Genomic DNA, 25,643 nt, shown 5'->3' with positions numbered 1-25,643 from the left:
TGTGTTGCATTTCTGTGGGCTAAAAGGGCATTGGTCATTTCCTATGCACTGAGCCTTCTATGAGTGTGTAAGGGAATATTGGAAGACATTAGGATGTAGGTCTCTAGTACATGAGCTCAGAATGCTTGCTCTAGGCAAGCCTTAGGGGTTTCCTAAACCACCTTCCAAGTAATGAGACAGGGAGAGGGATGGGACAAGAAGTGTCACTTCTTGCAGCATTGGCTAGAAGGGACCCATGGCCAGTGCTGGTCCCAGGAGGACTCAGATCTATTACAGGGTTCCTGGGGAGGCCTCTTAGTCTGGCCTTTGAAATGGCTCCTCTTCTTCTAGAGCCCCATTTTCCAACCCAAGGACCCACTCCTAGGACTGGCAGGCAGTGAATAAAAGTCCAGAGGCAGGATCTTGCTTCAAGGAAAATTACTTTATTCTGCTTCCTCCAGGGAACTGTTGTTATAAAGGTGCCAGGTTGGAGGTCTTCATTGGCAACTTCAGGGAGGGGTAGATCAACATGTGGCAGAGCTACTCCTCATTCAAGCCCTTTAAAAGGAAAACAAAGCCCAAATTAGCTCTGGAGAGAAATATGTTATAGGGGCAGGGCCCAGAAAACAGGTGATGGGGCACCCCATGGGGAAAACACATCCCCTGTGGTCTGATGGAAAGATCCCATGGGGAGGAGTAGATATTGAGGGAGCAGTGTAGAGGGGAAAAGTCCTGCAAGCTAAGACTGTGAAGTGGATCCAAAGGGAAGCTGCCTGGGTGAGTGAAGGCAGGTAATATCCATTTGATGTCTGAGTTGCAAGAGTAGAAGCCAAAATTAAGTGAGTGGGGAAGTAGAAACTGGTCCTGGGGAGCAATTTGGGATATAATGGGTCTTTTAAAAATCAGGATCTTATCAGATTTTTGTCTTCGCTGGGATTCACAATCAGTGAAAGCCAGGAAGAATCTTAGAAATCAATTAGAACTCAATTACCTTGGCTTCTGGGGCTTAGTGGTTCAAATGGGGAATAAATGAAATGGAGGCATCCCTGGTGTGAGGGTGCCCTGTCTGAGGCTGATGTGGTGTGTGTGTCTGCCATGGGAGGTGACAAGTGAAGCTTGGTGAGAAAGAGCTTACCTTGGTGCCAATGTCACGGCTCTTGGCTCGAAGCTTGTTGACCTGGGACTCAGCGATGTCTGCCCGCTCCTCAGCTTCATCCAGCTCATGCTGAACCTTCCGGAACTTGGACAGGTTAGTGTTGGCCTGCTCCTCCTATGGGAAGAGGGACCATGAAACGAATGAGAGCCTGAACACTCAGTCTTTTCAGCCTGGGAACTCACCTCCCTATATCCCTCCTACAAGCCTTGACCTCTGCAAGGTCACTCACCGCCTCCTCTGCCTGGCGTTTATAGGCCTTGACCTTCAACTGTAGCTTGTCCACTAGATCCTGAAGCCTCAGTAGGTTCTTCCTGTCTTCTTCCGTCTGGAGGTCAGAGGGAGAACAGAAGTAAGTCAAAGGAGCAGCAATTTACCCTAGCTTATCATCATCATCATCATCATCATCATCATCATATTTTTTTTTCTGTGTAGGTCCCGGGGCTTGAACTCAGGGCATGGGTAATGTCCCAGAGCTGTTTTGGTCAGGCATAGCACTCTACCACTTGAGTCACAGCTCTACTTGCAGCTTTTTGGTGGTCAATTGGAGATAAGAATCTCCTCAGACTTTCCTGCCCAGGTTGGCTTTGAACTGTGACCCTCAGATCTCAGCTTCCGGAGTAGTTAGGATTACAGGTGTGAGCCAATTGCACCTTTGTTCCTCTCCTCTTCTTTACTCTGAGTGCAACACCCTGAACTAAATCTACTGTCTGATTGTCTCTAAACTCTAATTTCTTATTTCTTTTAATTTCTTATTTTAAAAAGGTGTGAATATGTTATATAATGTGTAACAGGAGTGAATCTAAGTTGCTGAAGGGATTCATGACGGTATGCAATGAATTGTCTATATATCCTGGTCAGGAACCAGGCTCTTGAGAGTCCTGGGACCCCGTGGAGGACAAATGTCCTGGCTCTGAAGCCCAAGATCACTCTGGAAGTGTGGTGGAGATGACATTTACTTGATCTAGGTTACAGACAAAGTATACTTATAGGGAGGTGACATGCTGGATTGGAACGCAAACAAATCCTAATTGAGAATCTGACTCTAGAACACACCATGAAAAGCTCGAGTCTGTCCCGCTCTGGGTAACTGAGAAGTTGTGAGATTTGTTTGAATGACATTAGTGTATCTTTGGTTATCTTTTGGGATAAGGCTGGCTAAACATCTGCTTCCTGGGGAACCATGGATGAGCTCTGTTCAGAGATGGGGAGCACGGTAAGGAGAAATACCTAGGCTTAGACAGCTTAGAGGCTGACCTCTGAGTCAGGGGACACGAGGTTGGGCCAGGACAAGACAGAGTGGGACAGAGAGCCAACAGCTAAACTCCAGCCCTCGCACAGGAAGAAGTAAAAGTAAACACTGCACGCACACTCTGCCCTTGAGGTGCTCATCACTGTGACCTTGGGGCATGGTGCAAGGGCTAGAATCTGAGCCTGGCCCACACCTGGTAGGTGAGTTCCTTGATGCGCCGCTCACTCTTCCTCATGCCCTTGATGGACTCTGCATTGCGCTTCTGCTCTGACTCCAGCTCATTCTCCAGCTCCCTCACTCGGGCCTCCAGCTTCTGTAGCTGCTTCTTGCCGCCCTTCAGGGCGATCTGCTCTGCCTCATCCAGCCGGTGCTGCAGGTCTTTAATGGTCTGCTCCATGTTCTTCTTCATGCGCTCCAGGTGGGCGCTTGTGTCCTGCTCCTTCTTCAGCTCCTCTGCCATCATGGCCGCCTGTGCAGAGGAGAGAGGGGGCTTGTGGGTTGGTCAAGTCCTCAGGCCCTGGCTGCCCAGCTCCAGAAAGGGCAAGTGCAGGAGGGGACTCACATCTGTGATGGCCTTCTTGGCCTTCTCCTCAGCATTCCTGCACTCCTGCACTGCCTCCTCCACTTCAGTCTGGAGCTGGGACAGATCTGCATCCATCTTCTTCTTCTGATTGATGAGGCTGGTGTTCTGAGGGTCGAGAAGGGTCAGAGCCATAAAGGCACCGAGCAACCCTGACCAGCTCCCACTGTTACCTGCTGAGTCCCTCCAAGCCATGCTGCCTCCAGGAATGCACAGGGGAACTGCTCACCTGGGCGTGCAGCAGCTGCACCCTCTCGCTGGTCTCAATCAGCTCCTGCTCTGCCAGCTTCCGAGACCTCTCAGTCTGCTCCACCACAGCCCGAAGCTCCTCCAGCTCTGCCTGTAGCAGGTTGTTGCGCCGTTCCACAATGGCAATGTTCTCCTTCAGGTCGTCATTGGCACGGACAGCATCATCCAGCTGGATCTGGGTGTCCTAAAGACCAGGAGAATGCGTTTGTGCTGGGCTTGGTGCCTTCACAAGGCTGCTATGTGGACTGGATGTGGGTGGAAAGCTCAATATGCAGGGTATGGGGGACCCCTAGATCACATGGAAGCCACTCCTCTCTTTGGACAAGGTGATCTGCTTCTAAGAGTCTGTGTACCTTCAACAAACTCTGGAGGCTCTTCACTTGCTTCTGGGCCTCAGCAGCCATACGATTGGCATGACTGAGTTGGATCTCCATCTCATTGAGGTCACCCTCCATCTTCTTCTTCACCCGCAGGGCCTCATTGCGGCTGCGAGTCTCTGCATCCAGGGAGGTCTGCAGTGAGTCCACCACTCGAAGGTGGTTGCGCTTGGCCTGCTCCATCTCCTCATCCTTCTCTGCCAGCTTCCGCTCAATCTCTGCTTTGATCTGGTTGAACTCCAGCTGGGCACGGAGGATCTTGCCTTCCTCATGCTCCAGGGAGGCCTGGGAAGGGTTGGGAAAAGGGATTGAAGCAGAGCGTGCCCAAGGAAGGAGCAGGGGTCTGTCCACAAATCATGGCTACACAGAGTTCAAGAATGGTATAAAGTGGCTCAGTGAGAGAAACAGCCAGAGGAAGAACAAAGAGAAAGTACAAGGAACACAAAAAAGCAAGTCTAAGAAATGGTGGTCTAGGCCCTCACAGGAGAGAGTCAGCCATGAAGACAAAGGAGAAAATGAAGATAGAGGTGTTGCTATGAAAACAGAGGCAATCAGGCACAGAGTACGTACACACACACACACACACACACACACACACACACACACACAGAGGCTGGCAGAGGCAGAAAGGGGAGGCAAGCAGATATGGTAACTTGTCAAAGATGCAATAGGTAAAATGTTTGCATGGGGGAGTTGCATCGTGGATTCATTCCACAAATATTTTATTCAGTGACTGATACTGTGCGAAATACCTATGTAGGCTCTGGGGATGAGCCAGTAAGCAAAACAGACAACAGGAACCAGAACTTAGAGCTTAGGCTTCCAAGTCCCACCCCACCCTGCACTGGCACCTCAGCCTCCTCCAGGGCTGACTGCAGCTCCATCTTCTCCGCCTCCAGCTGCTTGCGGATCTTCTCCAGCTCATGGATGCTTTTTCCACTAGATCCCAGCTGCTCAGTCAGATCGGAGATCTCCTCTGTATATGAGACACACTAATTCAGTTGGAGGCTGATCTAAAAGGTATGAAGGGGGGCTCATATTTCTTTGCCCAGACCCTCTTTCCATTTGTAGGCAGTCCTTCATGGAAAAATGGCTCCTGCATCCCCTCTCTGCCTCTAGGTCCACCTACCCTGAAGGTTCTTATTCTCCCTCTTGAAGGTCTCCAGGTGCTCCAGAGACTCCTCATAGGCATTCTTGAGCTTGAAGAGCTCTGTGCTCAGGGAGCGCGCCTCCTTCTGTGATGACTCCAGCTCTGACTGGGATTCTTCATATTTCTGCTTCCACTCAGCCAGGATCTGGGGGTGGGGGGTGTCACAGCTCACTGAAGTACCTGTGTCCATCCCCCCTCCAGGGGTTGCCCTAGGCCCCTGGCCTGGGCTCAGCCCTCCTCCCCTGTCTACAAGGACAGCAGCTCTGGCCTGGCACTGCTCCTCTGGCTCCCCAGGAACTTCACACTGGCTTCAGCTCCCACCCCCGGGCCCACCTTGTCAAAATTCCTTTGTTTCTTGTCCAGGGCTGCGGCAGCAGCGTTGGAGCGCTCCACGTCCACCATCAAGTCTTCGATCTCATTCTGTAGCCGGTGCTTGGTCTTCTCCAGCGAGGAGCACTTGGCATTGACAGCCTCTACAGCTTCCTCAGCATCCTGCAGCCTCTGGGCCAGCTTCTTCCTGCCAGGAGAGTGTGGGACAGGGTAGGAGAAGGTGGGGGTGGATGAAGGATGTGGATGTGGACAGGAGAAAGACATGTGAGCCTTTTCTGAAGTCAGTCCTTGAAACCTCAAGAGCACTGAGAAGCCAGAGGACAGGCCCTAAGGGCTAAGAGCTGGGCAGGCAGAGGAGAAGGTCTTGGTGGTAGGGAATGAAGGCCCATGGCACCTTGGAGGGCCATGCAGTGGCATCTCTCTGTTTTTGGGCCAGCCTAGCAGTTGCAAAGTGGAAAGCACGGGTCTCTGCAATACCCAGCTCCCCTGCCATATGCCCTGCCCCAGGTGGGAGCACTCTGCCCTCAGACAAACCTTTTGTTCGTCTTATATTCGGATGAGAAACATAATGCGAGCAAAAAGCTTCCCTGAGAGTAGCAGGAGGGAGGGCTGGGGCAGGGTCTCCTGTACTGTTAAATGCTAGCTAAGTTTCTGTGAGAACTACTGAGGAGAGGCCTGGGCTGGGTGCTGCTGGCCAAAGAGCTTCAGTCAGAGTCAAGATGCCTGGGACTCACTTGGCCTCTTCCAGCTCCTCAGTCCGCTGGATGGCATCTGTCTCATACTTGGTCCTCCACTGGGCCACCTCTGAGTTGGCCTTAGAAAGTGCACGCTGAAGCTCAGCTTTGGCCTCTGTTTCCTCCTCATACTGCTCCCGCAACAGGTCACAGTCATGCCGGGCCGACTGCAGTGCATGGGCCAGGGCGTTCTTGGCCTGGAGGGAGTCAGGCACCAAGGAGATGGATTAACTTTTTCACCCTAGTCCTTGCCCATCTTTTCACTCCAATCTCAACATGCTCCCTTGGTCACATCTATATCTAGGTCCCTAGTGGACCTGGAAGGGTTTGCTGAGGGTGAGTGACATTGCCAATGCAGTGCTGCACTATTTATAAAGTCTTCATGCCTCTGATCTGTACATCTCACTGCAGCAGGCATTAAGATCACTGCTATTTACAAGTGGGAAACCAAGAATCAGAGAGGTCATAAGGTTCCCCCCAAAGCACCAAGCATGCCAGCTAGGGGTCAGTGGCTCATACTTGTAATCCTAGCTACTCAGGAAGCTGAGATCTGAGGATTGCAATTCAAAGCCAAACTGGGCAGGAAAGTCCATGAGCAAAGAGCCAGAAATGGAGCTATGGAGCTATGGCATGTGCTCATGCACACAGTGACACACACACACACACACACACACACACACACACACACGGATCACCAAGCTATAAAATGCAGGCTAGTCTTGATTCCTGGTGTTTATTTTATTTTTTATTTTTAGTTTTCGGTTGTAGGGCCTGAACTCTGGGTCTAGGCATTATCCCTCAGCTCTTCAGCTCAAGGTTAGAGTTTACCACTTGAGCCACAGCATCACTTCCAGCGTTTTTTGTTTATGTGGTGCTGGGGAATCGAACCCAGGACCTCATGCATGCAAGGCAATCACTCTACCTCTGAGCCACCTTCCCAGCCCTATTTAAGCTTTTTATTTATTTATTTTGAGGATAAAACCTTGCCTTACTCATGCTAACCTCAATTTTTAATTTTATTTATGTTTTAAGAGGTACTAAGGTTTACACTCAGGACCTGAGTCTAGGCAGGTGCTGTACTGCTAAGCCATGGCTCTAGCCAATGATTTGGTATGAAAGAAAACAAAACAATCAAAACCCCCCAAACTCATATTACACCTTTTTATGAGCTCAGCAAAGTGCTAAGAATAGGCTCCAGTTTAATTTCATTGTTTTTTCAGATTTTGCTGCTAATCTCAGGACCTACTTGTGCAGTCTCTGTATCCCATACATGTGCCCAACCAAGGCCATTATCTTCCTTCCCAGACAATTTTCTGTCTGCCTCCTCACTCTCTACCTCTCTCAGGGGTCAAAGCAGAAAAGTAGAGAGTCTCCACCTAGATAATAGACTTAGGAGGGAATTCTTAGAGTATAATGTCTAGAGAGCAAGCCTCATTCTTGGGAAAGGAAGGAATACAGATTCAAGATCAATCTATGTAAACCTTGCTTGTGTCAAATGGTTCAAATCCAGGCCTCACCTTGACCTCTTCCTCCAGTTGCCTCTTGAGGTCCTCGAGCTGTTGAGTGTAGGTGAGCTTGCCTCGAGTCAGCTGGGAAATCAGTGCTTCCTTCTCATCCAGCTGTCGAGATAGCTCCCCTGGAGAGGCACCAAGTCAAATTCAACTCTTGAAGGTCAGCCACTTTAGTCTACCCTTTCCCATTCCCCAAGGTCTTATTCACTGGTGTGTGTGTGTGTGTGCGCGCGCGCGCGCGCGTGTGCGCGCACATGCACACGTGCACGTGTATGTAAAATGTGTGCACTCAAGGCTGGTATGATGCAGGAGACTATGATGGAGCCCGTGGAAGTCCAGAGCTCACCATTCTCTGTTTGCAGCTTGGCTCGCTGGCTGGTGAGATCATTGACAGAGCGCTGGGTCTCCTCAGCCTTGCTCCTATGCTCATTCATCTGGTCTTCTAGGGTCCGGCACATCTTCTCCAGGTTAGCCTGAGAAAGGAAGTAAGTATATGGTTCATGCCAGGAGTGTGGCCAAAAAGGATGAAATTAAAGGGAAAGATAGGGAAGAAGGCATGGAAGGAAGGAGAGGATTGGAGGCCCATGTAGACAAAGGGAAATGGGAAAAGCCAACCATGGAGGAATAGAAAAGAGGGGAGAATGCAGAGGCTGAGCAGGGCCCACCTTGGCCTTGATGATCTGCTCCATATTGGAGGTGACATCATCCAGCTCCAGCTTGAACTCGCTCTTCTCCTTCTCCAGCTTCTGCTTCACCCGCTGCAAGTTGTCGATCTGCTCGCTCAGCTCGGCCACGCTGTCTGCGTGCTTCTTGCGCAGGGCCGCCGCCGTGGCCTCGTGCTGCAGCGTGGCCTCCTCCAGGTCGCGCCGCATCTTCTGGAACTCAGCCTCACGCTTCTTGTTCATCTCGATCTGCACGGATGTGGCCCCGCCGGCCTCCTCCAGCCTCTCGCTGATCTCCTCCAGCTCTCGAGACAGGTCTGAGCGCAGCTTCTCCACTTTGGCTCTAGCAGTGCGCTCAGCCTCCAGCTCCTCTTCCAGCTCCTCGATGCGCGCCTGTGCAGGGACACAAAGGACTCAGACCCATCATGGGTATCCCTCCATGGGAACTCCACCCCTGGGCTCTAGAAGACTGTTAGAATAAGTGAGTTTAGTTCTACCAGAGGAGAGAAGGATTGAAGAGTCTCTGGGGAAAGTGGTTTTACACAGCTGAGTTAGTCTTCCTTTAGCTAGTGAATTGAACATTGTATTTATTTGTTTGTTGGTTGTGGGGCCTGAACTCTGGGCCTTGGTGCTGTCCATAAGCTCAAGGTGGTGCTCAAGGCTAGCAGTCTACCACTTTGAGCTCCAGTTCCACCTGTGGTTTTCCGGTGATTAATTGGAGATAAAAATCTCATGGAGCTGGGCGTTGGTGGCTCCTACCTGTAATTCTAGCTACTTAGGAGGCTGAAATCTGAGGATTGTGGTTCAAAGCCAAAATCCGTAAGACTCTCATCTCCAATCAACCACCAGAAAATTGGAAAAGGTGCTGTGGCTCAAGGGGTAGAGTGCTAGCCTTGAACTGAATTGTTGAGGTACAGTTCCCAGGCCCAGAGTTTAAGCCCCACAACCACTACCACCACCGCCACCACCACCAACAACAAAGTCTCATGGACTTTCTTGCCCAAGCTGGCTTCAAACTACTATCCTCAGATCTCAGCCTTCTGAGTAGCTAGGGTTATAGGCGTGAGCCACCAGCACCCAGCTTACATATTGTCTTTATTGGAAGGAAAGCAGTTAAAAGTGTTTTTAGGGCCTGGGAAGGTGGCTCAGTGGTAGAGCGCTTGCCTTGCATGCCTGAGGCCCTGGGTTCGATTCCTCAGCACCACATAAGCAAAAAGAAAAAAGCCAGAAGTGGCGCTGTGGCTCAAGTGGTAGAGCGCTAGCCTTGAGCTGAAGAGCTAAGGGACAGCGTCCAGGCCCAGAGTTCAGGCCCCACAACGGACCCCCCAAAAAAAAAACAAAAGTGTTTTTAGGTGTTTTAAGAAGTTTAATGAGACAAAATAGCAAAAGCTAACAATCAGAAAATAGTATGTTGGATCAGATTCCTAAAGAACTAATGTAATATTTACTTTGGAGGTAAGAACCAGAAATTTGGCTATCAGAGCTGAAGGGATCTGAAAATTTACCAGATAACACAGGAGATAGAGGGATCCAGAGATCTCCCTGCTTACCCAACTAAAGCAGAGCTGAAACAAGAAGCCAGGATTTCTGCCTAACATTTTCAAGGTCTCTTGGATCATGCAGCCCTACTTAGAGTGTTCCATGGGGAGACTATACTAACCTTGTGTCTCCTTCATAGACACTTAGTAAGTTCCTGCGAAGCTGGGGGCAGTGTATACTGGAATTAAGGGGCTTTGTGGGCCTGAGAACCAGCCTGGAGTCTAGTACCAAATCTAAGCTCCCAGACCTTACCTGGAGCTCTTTGAGCTTCTTTTGCAGCTGGATGCCCAGGGCCTGTTCATCCTCAATTCTGGCATTAAGTGCATTGAGCTCGAAGTCTTTCCTGTATAGAAAGAGGGAAAGGGAGACAAGAGAGGGTGATTGGGCTCCCAGAGGGTCCACCAGTGTTGTTACTTTAATCCTTATCAAGGTCCCAACAGGAAGACATTTAACTTTGGAGATTCAAGTTATACTTTTTGCCAGGGAGGACCATCAAGCTGGGATATGAATGTTGAGGGAGGATAGCCCTTTTCCTTTGTAGAAATTTGCCTTCAGTTTTAGCATCTACTTGTAGAGATTACATGAAGTTACTGTCTCTCAAGAGGGTTCCAAATTAACTTGTACTGTTATCACAGAGCAAGTTGCTGGTCTAGGGAGGAGAGGTGATAGAGAGGGGAGTACAGTACTTTTTCAGCCGCTCATCCAATTGCTGCTTGTCATTCTCCAGGTCCATGATGCTCTCCTGGGTCAGCTTCAGGTCACCCTCTAGCTTCCTCTTTGCCCTCTCCAGGTCCATGCGTACTTTCTTCTCCTGTTCCAGGGATCCTTCCAGCTGGTGGACAAAAGGACCAGCCATGCCCATGAGGTCAACCATCCTAACTTTTGATTTTGTAGCCTAGTTACTGCACATTAAAGGGATTCAAGGAGATTGTTTAAGCCTTAGGATGCCTTCTCCAGAAGGGGACAATGAGAATCCTAATCATGTAGGGACTAATCAGTGAATATCTGGTGAATGACTGAATAAATATGGGACAAAATCCCAAAGTTTTGTTCATTCATTCAGCATTTTATAAGCACCTACTGGTACCAGGCTCTGTGCTAAGAAGTATAGACACAAAATGGAATAAACTCAAGTTCCCAGCTAAAAGAAGCTCCTGATCTGTGACTAAGACAGATACTGCAGCAATCACAATATATTGAGCTGGGAACCAGTGGCTCATCCTAGCTACTCAGGAGACTAAGATCTGAGGGTTGAGGTTTGTAGCCTTCCCAAGCAAACAAATCCATACGACTATTGTCTATAAGTAACCAGCAAAAAGCTAAGAGTGGACATGTAGAAGCTAAGAGACAGTGCTCAGGCCTTCAGTTCAAGCCCTACTACTGGAATACACAATGCAGCAATAAATTCAATGAATATACACATATCTGAGGGAATAATGGCTACTCAGGACAAGATCATGCCTAAAAAAGTGCAAAGATCCTCCTCAAACAGCTCTCACTAAATCCCCAAAGACGTGTTAAGTTCTTAAGAGGCAGCCTCTAAATCAAAGACAGAGAAATGTAGGCTTATGCTAAATTAAATAAGAAAGTCCTCATCTCTATTATTGACCCTATTAGTGAGATTAGGTTCAGAATTCAGAATCGATCACCGTGTCACTTTTCTATTCCCCAGATTCCTTTTGAGAAGGAATCTAGAGAATGAATATCCTCCAACATACATACATACACACACACACACACACACACACACACACACACACACACACACACACACACACTCTGAACACAAAGAAATATGGTATACCTAGGTCCCATCATTCTCAGTCTACTTACATCATCCACTTGCTGCTCTAGCTTGACTTTGGCTTTGGTCAAAGTGTTGACCTTGTCCTCCTCAGCCTGAAGGTCATCCAGAGCCTGCTGGTGAGCCTCTTGCAGAGCTTTCTTTTCTTTGGTCAGTTTGACAATAATCTCATCCAGCCCAGCCATCTCTTCTGTAAGGTTCTTAACCTATGGAACAAAAGCCCACCCCATTTAGGGTCAACATTCACCAGCATGGAGACACTGATGAGGTCCTCCATGTCAAGGACCATCACCACACTCTGGTATGGAATCCTTAGGACACACGAGCTAGAGCCAGAGGCAGCTGGCCTCACCTTGTTCTCTGTTGCATGCTTCTCCTTCTCCACCTTGGCCAGTGTCAGCTCCAGGTCATCAATGTCCCTTTTGAGCTCAGAGCACTCATCTTCCAGCTTGCGCTTCTTGGCAGTGAGCTCCGCATTCATCTCCTCCTCATCCTCCATCCTCTCAGTCATCTCCTTGACCTTGGCCTCTAGCTGGATCTTGTTCTTGATCAGCTGGTCACAGCGCTCCTCTGCATCAGCCAGGTTGTCTTGTTCCTATGGATGAGGTAGAGGGTAGGTAAACCAGAGGGCAAGCTCACTGTCCTGGCAGGTGCAAGAATCGAGACGAACATTCCTCAGATAAGAGAGAAGCTCCAGCATATTCTCAGTGGAGTCAAGCATGGAAGAGGAAAAGTTTTAGGACAGTGTGACTTGGGAGCACTGGGGAAAGGAGGAGAAAGAAAGGAAAGAGAAGTTTTTATTTCATCCTTTTTCTTTAGTCTCCTCCATTGAACTTGCTGATGCCAAGCACTTTAGGTATGTACAATCCAATGAGACAAGCTGCTTTATTTCTCATCTAGGGATGATGAAATTAAAGCTGAAAGATGATTTGTGGTTTGTGCAAGGTCATACCATTGCTAAGCTGCGGACTCAGGCTGGACTCAGGTAGAAGATTGTGAATTTAAAAGTTCTTTTTGCATTTTCTCTTTCTGAGCCCACTTTGGAGGTTGTTGGGACCATGATCCCAGAATCCTCTGCTTTTGAGGGGACAAGATGACAAGGCCCAGATCTGGGAGGTGTATACAGAGCAAGGTTAGAAGAGCCAACAATGGCTCCAGGAGGCTCACCGCCTGCACTTGGAGCTGCAGGTCATTTTTCTCCTGCAGCAGGGACACCATCTTCTCCTCCAGCTCCTTGCGGCGAGCCTCGGACTTTTCTAGTGCATCTTTGATGCGTCCAAACTCCTCCTTCATGGTGGCCATCTCCTTTTCTGTCTCTGCACTCTTCAACAGCGGCTTAATCTTGAAGTAGAGCTTCATCCATGGCCAATTCTTGACCCCCATGAAGGCCCGAATGTTCCACTGGATAATCAGCAGGGAGTCTCTATAGAGAGAAAGAGAGCCTTCCTGACTCCTTTCTATCTGATGTCATGACTCCTAGGTAATACCTCCTTTCCCTCATCCATCCCAGCCTCCCTGAGACCCCTGTGCAGACTCTCATTTGTCCATATAGCCCCCTTTAATTGGTCTCTTGTTGCTTTACTGTGAAATCTTTCTCTTGATTCTGCTCTTGAACAAGCCCAGACCTCAGAGATGCTGGAACCCTCCTTTTGAGATACCCACCTGCGTTCCAGCAACTTCTTGAACTCCATTCTGGAGAGCACACCCCGGGATTGTGCCTGGATGCGAGTGATGATTCTGCTCAGTCTCTCATCTCTCATCTCCTCCAGCAGCCCCAGCAGCCCTGCCTTGAAGAACACCTGCAGAAAAGGTGCATGTTGAGTGTGACTAGGAAAAGGCAGGAGGGAAAAGAGGCAGGGGGATTACCTTAGGAAGGACCGCAATGTAAGAAAGACTTGGAAGGAAGAGGCCAGGGACAGCTGGAGGTAAGATAAGGGAGGGCTACTTGGAGGGGAAGGGTAGCATGTGGTTCTGGAATATCTCAAAGATGATTGATAGGATAGAGTCAAGAGATGAGTAATGAAAAGATAAGAGTCCTCTTCCTTTCATTAATTTGTTTCCTGACTTTTCTCACCTTGGTATGGCCAAACTTGTATTGGTTGTGATCAATGTCCAGGGAGCCCAGCAGCTTCTCTGCCCCTTTCCTGCTGTCAATGAACTGCCCCTCTGGGATGGCCGCTGGGTTCAGGATGCGATACCTGGGCAGAGAAGTGACTGGAGTCAGCAGGCTTCTGCATAGATCTGCTCTGTCTTTAGAAACCCTAGGGTTTCTCCTGCCTCATGAAGGTAGCCTGGGCTCCCCTGCTCCCTGCTCCCCGGGGAGCGCCTGTACCCACCTCTGCCGGAAATCCCCATAGAGGATGCGGTTGGGAAAGCCCTTCCTGCAGATGCGGATGCCCTCCAGCACACCATTACAGCGCAGCTGGTGCATGACCAGGGGGTTGTCCATCACCCCTGCAGCAACAAGGGAAGAAGGGAGTGAATGGGGAGAACACTGGACCAGCAATCAAAAGTTTTGGGTTTGATCCTGATTCTGGCACTTATTCGTTTGCATTTATTTGAATTCTGGGTCTGGGCTCTGTCCCTTGGTTCTTCAGCTCAAGGCTTGCACTCTACCACCTGAGCCACAGTGCCACTTCCAGTTTTCTGGTGGTTATTTTGCACTTTCCTGCCCAGGCTGGCTTTGAACCGTGATCCTCAGATCTCAGCCTCCTGAGTAGGTAAGATTACAGGCATGAGTCACCAGGGCCTGGCTTTTATTTTAATTTTTATAGTCATGCTTTGTGTGTGTGTGTGTGTGTGTGTGTGTGTGTGCATGTCCTTAGATTTGACTCAGCCTGGATGCTATCCATGAGATTTTGTGTTCAAGGCTAGCACTCAATCACTTGTGCCACAACTCCATTTCCAGCTTTTTGGTACTTATTTAGAGATAGGAATCGAATGGGTTGTTTTTTTCCTGCTTGGACTGGCTTTGGATGATGATTCAGATCTCAACCTCCTGAGTAGCTGTGAGCCACTGGTGCCCAGCTGTAGCTACACTTTTAAGAGTAACTAAAAGGATTTCTTATTTTATATGGTGGTATTTGGGATAGTTACATACAGCTATTTCTAAATGAGTAAGGTAAGGCCAATAGGGTTAAGTGAATTGCCCACTAAGCTGATCAAGATGAGAATCAGAGCCAGGTGCCAGTAGTTCATGCTTATAATCCTAGCTACTTAGGAGTCTGACATCTGAGGATTGAGTTTTGAAGCCAGTGTAGGCTGGAAAGTCTGTGAAACTCTTATCTCAATTAACCACCAAAAAGCTGAAAGTGGAGATGTGGTTTAAGTAGAAGAGTTCCAGCCTTGATTGAAAAAGCTAAGGGATAGCTCCCAGGCTCACATCTATAATCCTAGCTACTCAGAAGTCTGAGAGCTGAGGATCTTGGTTTGAAGCCAGCTAGGATAGGAAAGTGTGAGACTCTTATCTCCAATAAACTACTAAGAAAAGGCAGAAGTGGCACTGTGGCTCAAGTGGTAGAGTGCTAGCCTTGAACAGAAGCAGCTCAGGGACAGGGCCAAGATGCTGGATTCAAGCCCTAGGATCGGTAAAATATGTGTGTGTGTGTGTGTGTGTGTGTGTGTGTATAGTTGGGTGCTAGTAGCTTACACTTGTAATCCTAGCTACTCAGGCGGCTGAAATCTGAGGATTGTGGTTTGAGGCAAAGTCCATAGACTCTTATCTCTAATTAACAACCAAAAAGCCAGAGGTGGAGCTGTGGTCAACTGGCAGAGCACTAGCTTTGAGCAGAAAGCTTAGAGACAGTGCCCAGACCCTGAGTTCAAGCCTTATAAGCAGCATGTGCGTGCGTGCGCGCACACACACACACACACACACCATTCCTTGTGTATCTAATTAGGGATTATAAATCACCTATGGGAGGGAGGTCCCTGAGGTACACATTCCAAATGTGAGGTAACACCGGGAGGAGGTGATTTAGGAAACTTCATGGGGATAAGAATGTGATTTGGAAACCACCTGGCATAGGTTAGGAGATGGGTTAAGAAGACCCTGTTCCCAGGGCAGTGGGTGTCCAGTTCTGGGCTCACCTGGAGACTTTGTCTCATTAGGGATGATGCAACGCACAAAGTGAGGATGGGTGGAACGCAAGTTGGTCATTAGCTTGTTCAGATTTTCCTGTTGCAGAAAAAAAGTAAGAGGGAAAAAATAAATAAAAGACAAAAGACATGGGTAAGGGGAGAGAGGCTGGATGGCAGGTAGGAAATGAGAAGAGATGTGGTGGGACATGAACTAGAAGCCAGGAGATGGAGGGAAGGAAAAGCAAAGAGTGAAAAGAATCAAGAATGGACTGAAACAGCTGGGCACTGATGGCTCATGCCTATAATCCTAGCTACTCAGGGGGCTAAGATCTGAGGATTATGGTTCAAAGCCATCTGAGCAGGAGTCCATGAAAGTCTTTTGGTTTTTTCCTAGTCCTGGGGCTTGAACTCCAGGCCTGGTCACTGTCCCTGAGCTTCTTTATTTGCTCAAGGCTAGCAAACCACCACTTGAGCCACAGCACCACTTCTAGCTTTTCCTGAGTATTTTATTTGAGATAAGAGTCACATGGACTTTCCTTCCCAGGCTGGCTTTGAACCATGATCTCAGATCTCAGCCTCCTCAGTAGCTAGGATTACAGGCTTGAGCCACTGGTGCCTGACTTGAAATTCTATTTTTTTTTGTCTGTTGTGGGGCTTGAACTCGGGGCCTGGGCACTGTCTCTGAGCTCTTTTGCTCAAAGCTAGTGTTCTACTACTTTGAGCCATAGCTTCACTTCCCATGAAACTCTTATCTCTAACCAGCAAAGAGCCAGAAATGGAGGTGTGGCTCAATTGTTAGAACATCATCTGTGAGTGAAAAAACTAAGGGACAGTACCCAGGCCATGAGTTCTAACTCCAGTACTGGCAGGCAGGCAGGCAGGCACACACGTTGTGCACACACACACACGCACACACACACACACACACACACACACACACTGGACTGAGAACACTGGGAGTGGGAAAATACAAGAATGGACAAAACAAGGCAGGGTAAGGCCAAGGCTGAGTTGGAATTGGGTGACTGGAATGAATCAGGAGCCATGCTGGTTTGGGACCACATACTCACTCTGTGCAGAGCTGACACAGTCTGAAAAGATGAGCCTTTCTTGGCCTTGCCTTTGCCCTTGTCAACAGCTGTGGAGAGAAAGTCAGTAGAAGGAGCCTCAGTGGGCATGTGGGAGGACAAGGATGAGGAAGGGAGGACTACGGCCTTTCATCATATCCCACTGGCTTTTAGCTTCTAGGTACAGGCCCTCAATGTCACAGCCCCAGTGTCTTCATCCAGTTCTACCCCCACTGAGCCGTCTATCCTTGGATATGGTCTGACAGGGAAGTGGTGGGCAGAGGACTTGACCTGCCTCAGAACTATGACAGGAAACCTACAAGCGATTAAGTCTCTACTTACGTGCATCAGCCCCAGCATAGTTAGCAAATAGATTGCTGAGCAGCTTGAGGGAGGACTTCTGGTACAAGCCCACCACTGTCTCGTTGAGTGGGTCCTTGTTTTTCTGCAGCCAGCCCAGGATGTTGTAGTCTACAGTGCCAGCATAGTGCACCAAGGAGAAATGGGCTTCCTGCTTCCCTTTCACATTGCGGGGCTTCTGGAAGTTGTTGGATTTGCCCAGGTGATTGTCATACAGCTTGGCCTTGAAGGTCATGTCAGTGGCCTTGGGGAACATGCACTCCTCCTCCAGGATGGACATGATGCCCATGGGCTGAGAGTGGAGGGGAGAGAGCATCACTAACTGCTTCACACAGGTAGAGATGGATTCTGCTCAACAGTCAATCCCCAATCCTTGGGGATTAAGGTCTTAGGTACTCAGCTCTTGAGGATAATTTTCTACTGATATGTATCCTCAAGCCTTTCACAGGTAGAGATGTGTGTGTGAGAGAGAGAGAGACAGGGTGGGGGGAGGAGAGAGAAAGAAAGAGGTAGGAGACAGAGAGAGAGAGAGAGCATACTAGCTGGAACTCAGGGCCTTGAACTCTCATTTGGCTTTTTTCACTCAAGACTGGTGCTCTATCAGTTGAGCCACACCTCTCCTTTTAATTTTTGGCAAGTTAATTGGAGATAAGAGTCCCATAGACATTTCTGCCTGGGATGGCTGGGAGCCACAATTCTCCTCTGATCACAGCCTACTGAGTAGTTAGGATTACAGGCATGAGCCACAGGGCTTGACAGGTGGGGATTTTGTTTATGATAGAGGGACCTTTATGAAAGTCCAGATTTGTGGCTGCTATTGATGCTTTACACAGCTCTGCATCACTCAGATGCCTGCAATGGTGATTGAAAATAGGTATGCTTTTATGATATCTCACACTGCCTTCACATTTCCTGATCTTTGGAAATGTGCCTGTTGGTGATATATGCATTGTCCCTTGTAAATCAGGGCCAGTGAACATGCTAGTGGGGATCCTCCTATAGACACCCACCCTCTCTGAGTCCACTCTTAAAGCTCCTGGAATCTCAACTGTCAGCACGCTATCTTGGATGCTCAGGACAACACAGAACTCTGAAAACTAGGGCCTGGGATTCTTTAACCCCACTTTTGTTATTTGGATCACATTCCCCAGAGAGAGGGGAGGGGGCACTGTATCAGAGCAGTTCATATGGGAATGTAGTGGAGGGCTCAGATGACACAGCAGGGCAGCACCTTCTCAATGAGGTCGATGCAGGCCTGCAGGTCCATGCCAAAGTCAATGAATTCCCACTCGATGCCCTCCTTCTTGTACTCCTCCTGCTCCAGCACGAACATGTGGTGGTTGAAGAACTGCTGCAGCTTCTCATTGGTGAAGTTGATGCACAGCTGCTCAAAGCTGTTGAACTGTGGCAGAGACAGAGGGACAGCAGGTCAGGCAGGCAGTGTCTGGGGGGCCATGGGGACAGTCTAGGTCTGTGCCACACTTGGCCAGGTCCTTCAGGGCTGTGTCTGGTCTCCTCCCAGGCCAGGACAGGAGAGAGAGGGCTTCCCTGAGGCAGGGAGGACAAATGCCTCTGTCATGATCCCCACTGAAACCCATGCCTGGCCCATGGCTAACCCTCCACCAATGACTGAACGTGTGAGTCAGTGTTTTCCCATGGCCAGGGCTTCCCAACTCACATCAAAGATCTCGAAGCCAGCAATGTCGAGGACTCCTATGAAGTACTGTCGTGGCTGCTTGGTCTCCAGGGTGGCATTGATGCGTGTCACCATCCAGTTGAACATCTTCTCGTACACTGACTTGGCCAGTGCACCAATTGCATAGGACACCTGCAAGGTAACCATCGGTGTCAGCATTGCAGGGAAGAGATTCAGATAATAAGACCTTGGGAAGAATGACTTTAAAGGCACCAACCTTTACCATGCTGTGATTGCTCACCCCACCCATTTATCTTCTGTAGATGGCTTACCTGCTGGACATTCTGCCCCTTGGTAACATATTCATTGCCCACTTTCACTCGAGGATGGCACAGTCCCTTGAGCAGGTCAGCTGAGTTCAGCCCCATTAGATAGGCTGATTTATCAGCCTCTGGAAGGAAACACAAGTAGTAAAGTTGGTAAAGGGATTACTGACCTGCAGATATGGTCATCCATGACTTAACAGATGTTTCCATCTTTCCTGCCTCTCACCTTCAGTGCCATCTGGCTCTGCCTGCTCCTCCCGCTGTTTCTGTTTGAACTTCATGTTTCCAAAGTGCATGATGGCGCCTGTCAGCTTGTAAATAGAGTTCTTTTCCTCTGGAGTAAAGCCCAGCACATCAAAGGCACTCTGTAGGCAGACCCATGTCAGAGAATTCCAAAAAAAGAAGAATGACCAGACTGGACACCAGTGGCTCATGCTTATAATCTTAGATACTCAGGAGGCTGACATCTGATGATCAAGATTCAAAGCCAGCCCAGACAGAAAAGTATATGAGACTCTTATCTCCATCTAACCACTAAAAAGCCACTTCTGGAGGTATGGCTCAAGCAGTAGAGTGCTAGCCTTTAGCGAAAAAGCCAAAGGACAGCATCCAGGCCTGAATTCAAGCCCCAGTACCATAAATCAGAAAGCCTAAATCTCCTTGGTCCTTATGGGCTCTGAGACTCCTATATCCCATGGGAGGACTCCAAAAACAAAGATGGAAAATGCAAGAGCAGGATGCTGCCTGTGTCTTGCCTGCTATAAGAGGTCATGGCTATTTTCTAGACCTGCTCTGGCATATGTGTTTAAATTTCTAGTCCCTGTACTTGCTTTTCTTGCCTGGCCTTCCATCCCTTTCTGTATCTATCCTCTACTTTACAGCCTACGTTGGCCTCATGGTTAGACACCCCTGCATGTCTCTTCTTCCTGTCTCTATTTTAGTGATGCTTTATTTCTTGTCTCGTCCATCTCTCTGTTCGTGGTTTTCAGTACTCTCTGGTTTGCCTGAATACCAAATACAGGCTAGTCCTCTCTTGCCTCATTTACATCCCAGCCTACCCTGCTCATAGTGTACGTTAGCTCTCTGGTAGAACCATAATACTTTAAAAATGAGACAATCAGTATCTTAGCTCTGCCTTTCAACTGGCCCCATGTGCCCCCACCTTCCACCTTCTGACTAGGCCTCACACACTTACATCAGTGGCCATGAGCTCTTCAGAGTCATCAATTGATGCCACAGTGGTCTCTCCTTGGGAGATGAATGCATAATCGTAGGGGTTGTTGGTAATCAGCAGCATGTCTAAGGGAAAAAATATGGTTCAGATGTGACACAACCCCATCTCTCATGAGCCTACTAGCCATAGCACATTGGGTCCAATAGGACACAAACAGGGCTTGATTTGCTTCACTCTCCATAGAACTGAATCCAGCAGTGCCATAAAGCCCAAGACATGCTAACCAGACTCTAGCCACAAGCAACGGGGATCCGGTTGCCATGGAAATAGCTGTCTCAGTTGGTGGCTCTGACTCACCCAGCAGCTCAGGCTTTTTGTTCGACAGGATTTGGTAGAAAATATGATAATCTCTTTCTGCTTTCAGCTGGAAAATAACTCTGGATTTTTCCAGAAGGTCTGCCGATCAAAGGAGAGGATGTACAAATTAATATTTGGGTACAAGATAACAGAGGAAAATGAATGAGAAATGTAGCAAGCAAAATACAGAGATAGAGACTAAATACATAGACAGAGATAGATCATACACAGAGATGGAGGCAGCACCCCAAAAGGACAGAGATCATCTTAGAGAAAAACCTAAGAAATGTACAGATGTACAGGGGCAAATATGGAGAAAGATCTAAGGAAGTCTTAGAAAGACAAATGTACGGACAGAGAGAAAGGATGAGAGGAGAGAATGGAGGTGGGGGAAAGAGGGGACATTTAGTGAAAGGAAAAGAGAATTATTGATATTAGCTGATAGAGAACAGGGTGAGCTCAAGCTAAGTTCTAGCAGATTCATGGAACTCACAGGTCTCTATGTCTGCAGATGCCAACTTTCCAGTTGCCCCAAAATGAATTCGAATAAATTTTCCCTGAAGAGATGGAAGAAGGCGATGATGAATTGAGAGGAAAGCTCATATGGGAGACCCACCCCGAGTCAGCCCATGTAGAAAGAACACTCACAAAGCGAGAGGAATTGTCATTCCGAACAGTCTTGGCATTGCCAAAAGCCTCCAGAGCAGGATTAGCTTGGATTATCTGGTCTTCTAGAGTGCCCTGCAGAATTCAAGAAAAATAGCAGGTGAGAGAGCTTCCTGTTCCCTTTCTGAGGAACAGGCCCTTGGAGAACAGCAGGCCTACCTTGCCTGGGGTCTGGTCCTTCTTGCTGCGGTCCCCGATGGCGGCGATAACAGCAAAGTACTGGATGACCCTCTTAGTGTTAACAGTCTTCCCAGCTCCGGATTCTCCGCTGTGGATATAGCCAGAGGCTGATTAAGCAGTGAATAACATTGCTTAAGCCCAACAAGTCTCAAGTGAGAAGATAAGGTCTGTCATACTCAAGAGTAGGAACCCTGAGCCAGATGTGGTCAGAAAATATGCACCCAAACACATAGCAGTCTTTGGACATACATGGGGTCAGAGAGAGCTAGCAGAAAGGATACTATAAGAAGGCATAGTTTGGTCAGTTGAGCTTATGTTTGGTAGTCTAGGTGAATCACTGGAGAGACACCTGGGGTATTTTGGAAAAGAATGGGTGGGGCTGGGAGAACAAGGAAAGTTTCTAAAGGGAAAAATGAAGATGTAACGAAGACGTGTGGATAATGGGATTATGGGTGAAGAGTTGGAGAAGAGGAAGTGAAGGAGATGGGGGGGGAGAAATGGATGGAGAGTGGAGAGGAATAGTGAGCATCTAGAAAAAGAAGGGTTAGGACAAAGACCTAAGGGTAAAGAGATGAGCATGAAAGAGAAAGGGAAGAGGACCACAGGCATATGTGTAGGAGTCTGGGTACCTGCTGGTATGTATTTAGAGAGTGGGGAAGGATGATCAGGAATTCTAGAAGGAAATGCTCACGTGATAAGAATGGACTGGTTCTCCCGATCTGGAAGGGAAAAGAGAAGACACAATGGGGTAAGGACCGAGGCCCAGGTGGGTGGTAGGCGGAGGGGACACCATCAGGTGCCAGGCTCACCTGTCAGCATGTACTGATAGGCATTGTCTGAGATGGAGAAGATGTGTGGCGGGGCCTCACTTCTCTTCTTGCCCCGATAGGCAGCCACCACCTCGGCATTGTACACTGGCAGCCACTTGTAAGGGTTGACAGTGACACAGAAGAGGCCTGAATAGGTCTAGGGGATAGAAAAGGGAAAATGGATCGTTGGTAACATATGGGAAGGGATGGCAAATTCCTTCCAGGAGAAGAAGGAAAAAGCAAATGCCTGGATGCTCCTATTTTGAGTCAGGCAGCCCCCAGGGTGTTAGAAACCAGCCAAGGATGTAGTGGGTCAGGGAGTACACAGTGCCACACTGCTTGGGCACAAAAAGCAGACTTCTTGGCTTCAGGGTATGGCCCAAGGGAGCCACTCACATAGATCATCCAAGAGGCGTAGCGCTCCTTGAGGTTGTATAGCACTGCAGGTTCGTGCAGGAAGGTCAGCATGGCCATGTCTTCGATCTTGTCGAACTTGGGTGGGTTCTGCTGCATCACCTGGTCCTCCTTCACCGTCACTGTCTGCAAAGCCCCCCAAGTCACCCTGTGTTTGCCTTCATCCCTCAACACGGAAAGGAGTAGAGAGAGTTACAGGATATCAGGGTTGAGCAGAGGAGGAACTGGGATCTCACAGAGAGCAGAGACTGCTTGTGGGAAATGAACGAAAAGGACTTCTTCGAGGGCTTGATCACCCCAGCCTCACCCCTCCCCACTGCCCCAGCCCTCCAAGGGAAGGAGACCAGAGATCAAAAGGTCTTAGATGTATGTAGCTAAATCTTGTGTGTACCCTCTCTGGGCTTCCTGGGTGTGCAGATTTTCTGGGATGGCCCCTTCCTCCTACCAGCCCTGCCACCCACCTTGCCATTCTCAGTCTCAGCGGTGACTTTGCCACCCTCTCGAGACACAATTTTGGCCTTGACAAATTCTTCTTTGTCATCAGGCACAAAGACATCCTTCTTGAGGTCGAAGGGCCTGGTCTGGGCTTCCAGCCTCTCCTTCTCTGACTTGCGCAGGAAGGGGGCAGCAGCCCCAAAGGCTGCCATTTCTGCATCTGCCATGGTTGTATCTGGAGTGAGCAGGAAAAGCCAAGGTCAGCCTAGTGTTCATAGGACCCCTCTCTTTGAGCTCTCCTCTTCAGTGGGAGCCCCTAAACCTAGCCCCAGGCTTAGGACTTAGGAGAAGTTACCAGCAAGTTCTTTGATCTTGTCCTTTAACCAGAGAGCAGCCTGGGGGAGGCAGGAGTGTCTTAGGCTTCTGGTAAAAGGAGGAATTTGACTGTATCGATCTCTGACCCACACTAGTCGCTATTCTCCTCATTAGGTTCCAGGAAAGGAGCTTTTGGTAGCCAAGAGATTGTCCCCAAGGCAAGAGAAAAACTAGGTTCCTCAGTCTGGCTTTGGGGGCTATCATGTCCAATCTCCCCCAAATCACTACACTGTAGCTTTTCATACCTTGGTTTCTCAATGTGTCTAGAGGTGAAGAAGTGGGCCCAAGCCTGCAGTGGACCTGGAGAAGGGAAGAGGCTGTGTCAGGCCAGGCTATGGCCCAATCTGACTGGTGTTACCTTTCTCCCCCCTGGTTCTGTCCTGTAGCAGCCTACCCCATCTCACACTCAGGAACAATTTAGAAATGATGATCAGCTTCTCTATATCACCCTCTTTCTCTCTTTCCAAACACTATTTCCTTTTCATCCATGAACTCGGTGTAGTCGTTTCCTGGCCTCTGATGGACTGTGAACCCCAATCTTTGCTACTCTTGCTGATTCCTGTCTAGTGAGACTTTTCCTTCGATGCTTTCTAGGCACAGTCATTCCACACACATTCTCTCCCTCAGTCCTCAAGACATGGACAGATGAGGAAATCAAGGTTAAGTGGCTTGTTCAAAAGCACAAAACAATATATGGTAGAGCCAAGACTTGACCTCACCTCATAACTTCAAAACCATTTATTTTCTGCCCTATCTCCATTTTGTCAGATTTTTCTGGACATTCTCAACAAGGAGACACTGTGGGTCTCCTCACCTAGGCCACCAATACACAATGCCAGGCTCAACACATCCTCTGCCTTAACCCATTCTTGCCTGCTGCTCACACATACATCTCATGCAAACATGAGTTGCTCGCTATCCCTTGGCACAGGTGCACATTTACTCATGTGAATTGTATCACAGGCTCCCATGGCTGAATAGTCTTCAGTACACAAGGACCTGGGACACCCCCACACCCACTTTCTTGGGAGTCCTCCACACACTCTAACAATCACAGTTTCCATGTGCAGGGCAGGGACATATTCCAGCCACACAGAGCTAGTTTATAAGCCCCCACACGTCCTACACAATCATTTTCTGCCATCCTTTTCCTTCTCTCCTCTGTAAAGGACCTGCTTGCCTTCAGGCATGATGACAAATGCATATTTCTTGCTTATTAGTATCTTAGGTAGTAAGGCACATATCCCTCTTTACATTCAAATCATTCATGTGCTTGTACACACACACACACACACACACACACACACATTCCACTAATGCATTCTGGTCTCATATGCTTTGATATGTATTTCTCCATCCCCAGAAGCACATGAGCCTCCACACTCCCATGACATAAACATACATGTTTAGATCTGCACCTGTGTGCTCACTGACGACCTGTGTTCTACATGAAGTCCTAGGGGAACCACTTCCTAAACCAGGAGCCCCTCATCCCAAAAGAAAGGCTTCTAGCTTCCGCTCCTACCTGAGAGCAGCAAAGCAAGAAACAGCAGAAGAGAGCTGAGAGTCAGACCCGGTCTCAGGGGCTGTATATATGGAGCAGCAGGGTACCCCCACCCCCAGCTGCACCCAGTCCCTAGCCAGATTTAGAAAGGGCTGTTGTCACTAAAAGCATTCCCCCCCCCAGCTTCCCCCCTCCCCCCACAGCCCAACAGTGCCCCCCCTCCCCGTCCAGTTAGGAAACAATTGGAAGTGGTCGTCATTGTTGTGGCATGGAGTGTGCAGGGTCTGAGTTCCAGGGGGCGGGGTGGCTCCCTGCAGCAAAAATATCTCCCAGGCCAGGCCTCACATTCCACAGGTGGCTGGACAGCAAAGTGACCACGACCACCGCTGTGACCTCAAGCAGACACGGTCCTGGCTACCTGCAGTGCTCTCCTGGCTCCTGAAGCTACTGCTCCTTGGACCCCTTACCCCCAGCACAGGCCTGACCCAATTTTCTGCCTGCCTAGTTCCCCTGGCCTGGGTCCCACATCCCAATGTGAACTGGGAAGAGGCTGAGCTTCAGCAGCTGAGAGGGGTGGGGCAGAGTTGGAGGCCTGGCTCAGGGTAGGGGCTGGGTGGGGGCAGCTGGAAGGAGGTTTCCTTGCTAAATAGTAAGGACACTGAGCAGGGAGCTTAGACGTGGGAACCTTGGCTCAGGCACTGATTTCCTTGAGCCAGCAGGCAATGTTTTGAGATCACTGAGCCTCAGAGCCAGAAAAGCCACTAAAGTGATTTGTCCAAGCTTGTCATTTTAGAGAGAAGGGAAGTGCCTTCTCTCAGGTCACACAGCTAGTCAGGACAGCAAGGTGCAAGGAGAAAAATCTTAGCAAGTAGAAGGAAGATGGATCTCTGCCCTGGAAAGAGAACTGCCATTCCAAACAAGTATGATTCCATTGTGGGCA

General features: G+C 48.9%; 1 protein-coding gene across 1 annotated transcript; it reads right to left on the bottom strand.

Moving 5' to 3' along the window:
• Nucleotides 1-404: 404 nt before the first annotated feature.
• Myh7 (myosin, heavy chain 7, cardiac muscle, beta) lies at nucleotides 405-24,788 on the bottom strand. Its single transcript, XM_013025331.1, has 40 exons — nucleotides 24,725-24,788; nucleotides 23,445-23,499; nucleotides 22,851-23,059; nucleotides 22,372-22,515; nucleotides 21,976-22,132; nucleotides 21,858-21,885; nucleotides 21,146-21,254; nucleotides 20,969-21,061; nucleotides 20,814-20,877; nucleotides 20,321-20,419; nucleotides 19,985-20,088; nucleotides 19,016-19,154; nucleotides 18,796-18,914; nucleotides 18,506-18,655; nucleotides 18,059-18,229; nucleotides 16,810-17,119; nucleotides 16,471-16,538; nucleotides 15,410-15,497; nucleotides 13,657-13,774; nucleotides 13,395-13,518; nucleotides 12,983-13,119; nucleotides 12,488-12,743; nucleotides 11,673-11,915; nucleotides 11,350-11,526; nucleotides 10,203-10,348; nucleotides 9,769-9,859; nucleotides 7,981-8,370; nucleotides 7,662-7,788; nucleotides 7,322-7,440; nucleotides 5,805-6,001; nucleotides 5,074-5,257; nucleotides 4,720-4,885; nucleotides 4,442-4,566; nucleotides 3,567-3,875; nucleotides 3,194-3,397; nucleotides 2,947-3,072; nucleotides 2,578-2,853; nucleotides 1,365-1,460; nucleotides 1,115-1,249; nucleotides 405-537 (listed from the first exon to the last, which is right to left on the bottom strand). Exons 3-40 carry the CDS (start codon nucleotides 23,049-23,051, stop codon nucleotides 520-522), a joined length of 5,808 nt encoding a protein of 1,935 aa, XP_012880785.1. The 5' UTR covers nucleotides 23,052-23,059; nucleotides 23,445-23,499; nucleotides 24,725-24,788; the 3' UTR covers nucleotides 405-519.
• Between the last annotated feature and the right edge of the window lie 855 nt (nucleotides 24,789-25,643).

Source organism: Dipodomys ordii, unplaced genomic scaffold (genome assembly GCF_000151885.1).
Source record: "Dipodomys ordii isolate 6190 unplaced genomic scaffold, Dord_2.0 Scaffold84, whole genome shotgun sequence".
Lineage (NCBI taxonomy): Eukaryota > Metazoa > Chordata > Mammalia > Rodentia > Heteromyidae > Dipodomys > Dipodomys ordii.
This window is presented reverse-complemented; position numbering and strand designations above follow the sequence as displayed.

Excerpts from the sequence above, each read along its gene's own strand:
- Myh7 (XM_013025331.1), bottom strand. The coding sequence starts at position 23,051 with ATGGCAGATGCAGAAATGGCAGCCTTTGGGGCTGCTGCCCCCTTCCTG. Across the intron at positions 20,420-20,813 it reads ATCTGCAGACATAGAGACCT|ACCTTCTGGAAAAATCCAGA; the intron begins GTGAGTTCCATG and ends TTTGATCGGCAG. Across the intron at positions 13,519-13,656 it reads TATGGGGATTTCCGGCAGAG|GTATCGCATCCTGAACCCAG; the intron begins GTGGGTACAGGC and ends TTCTCTGCCCAG.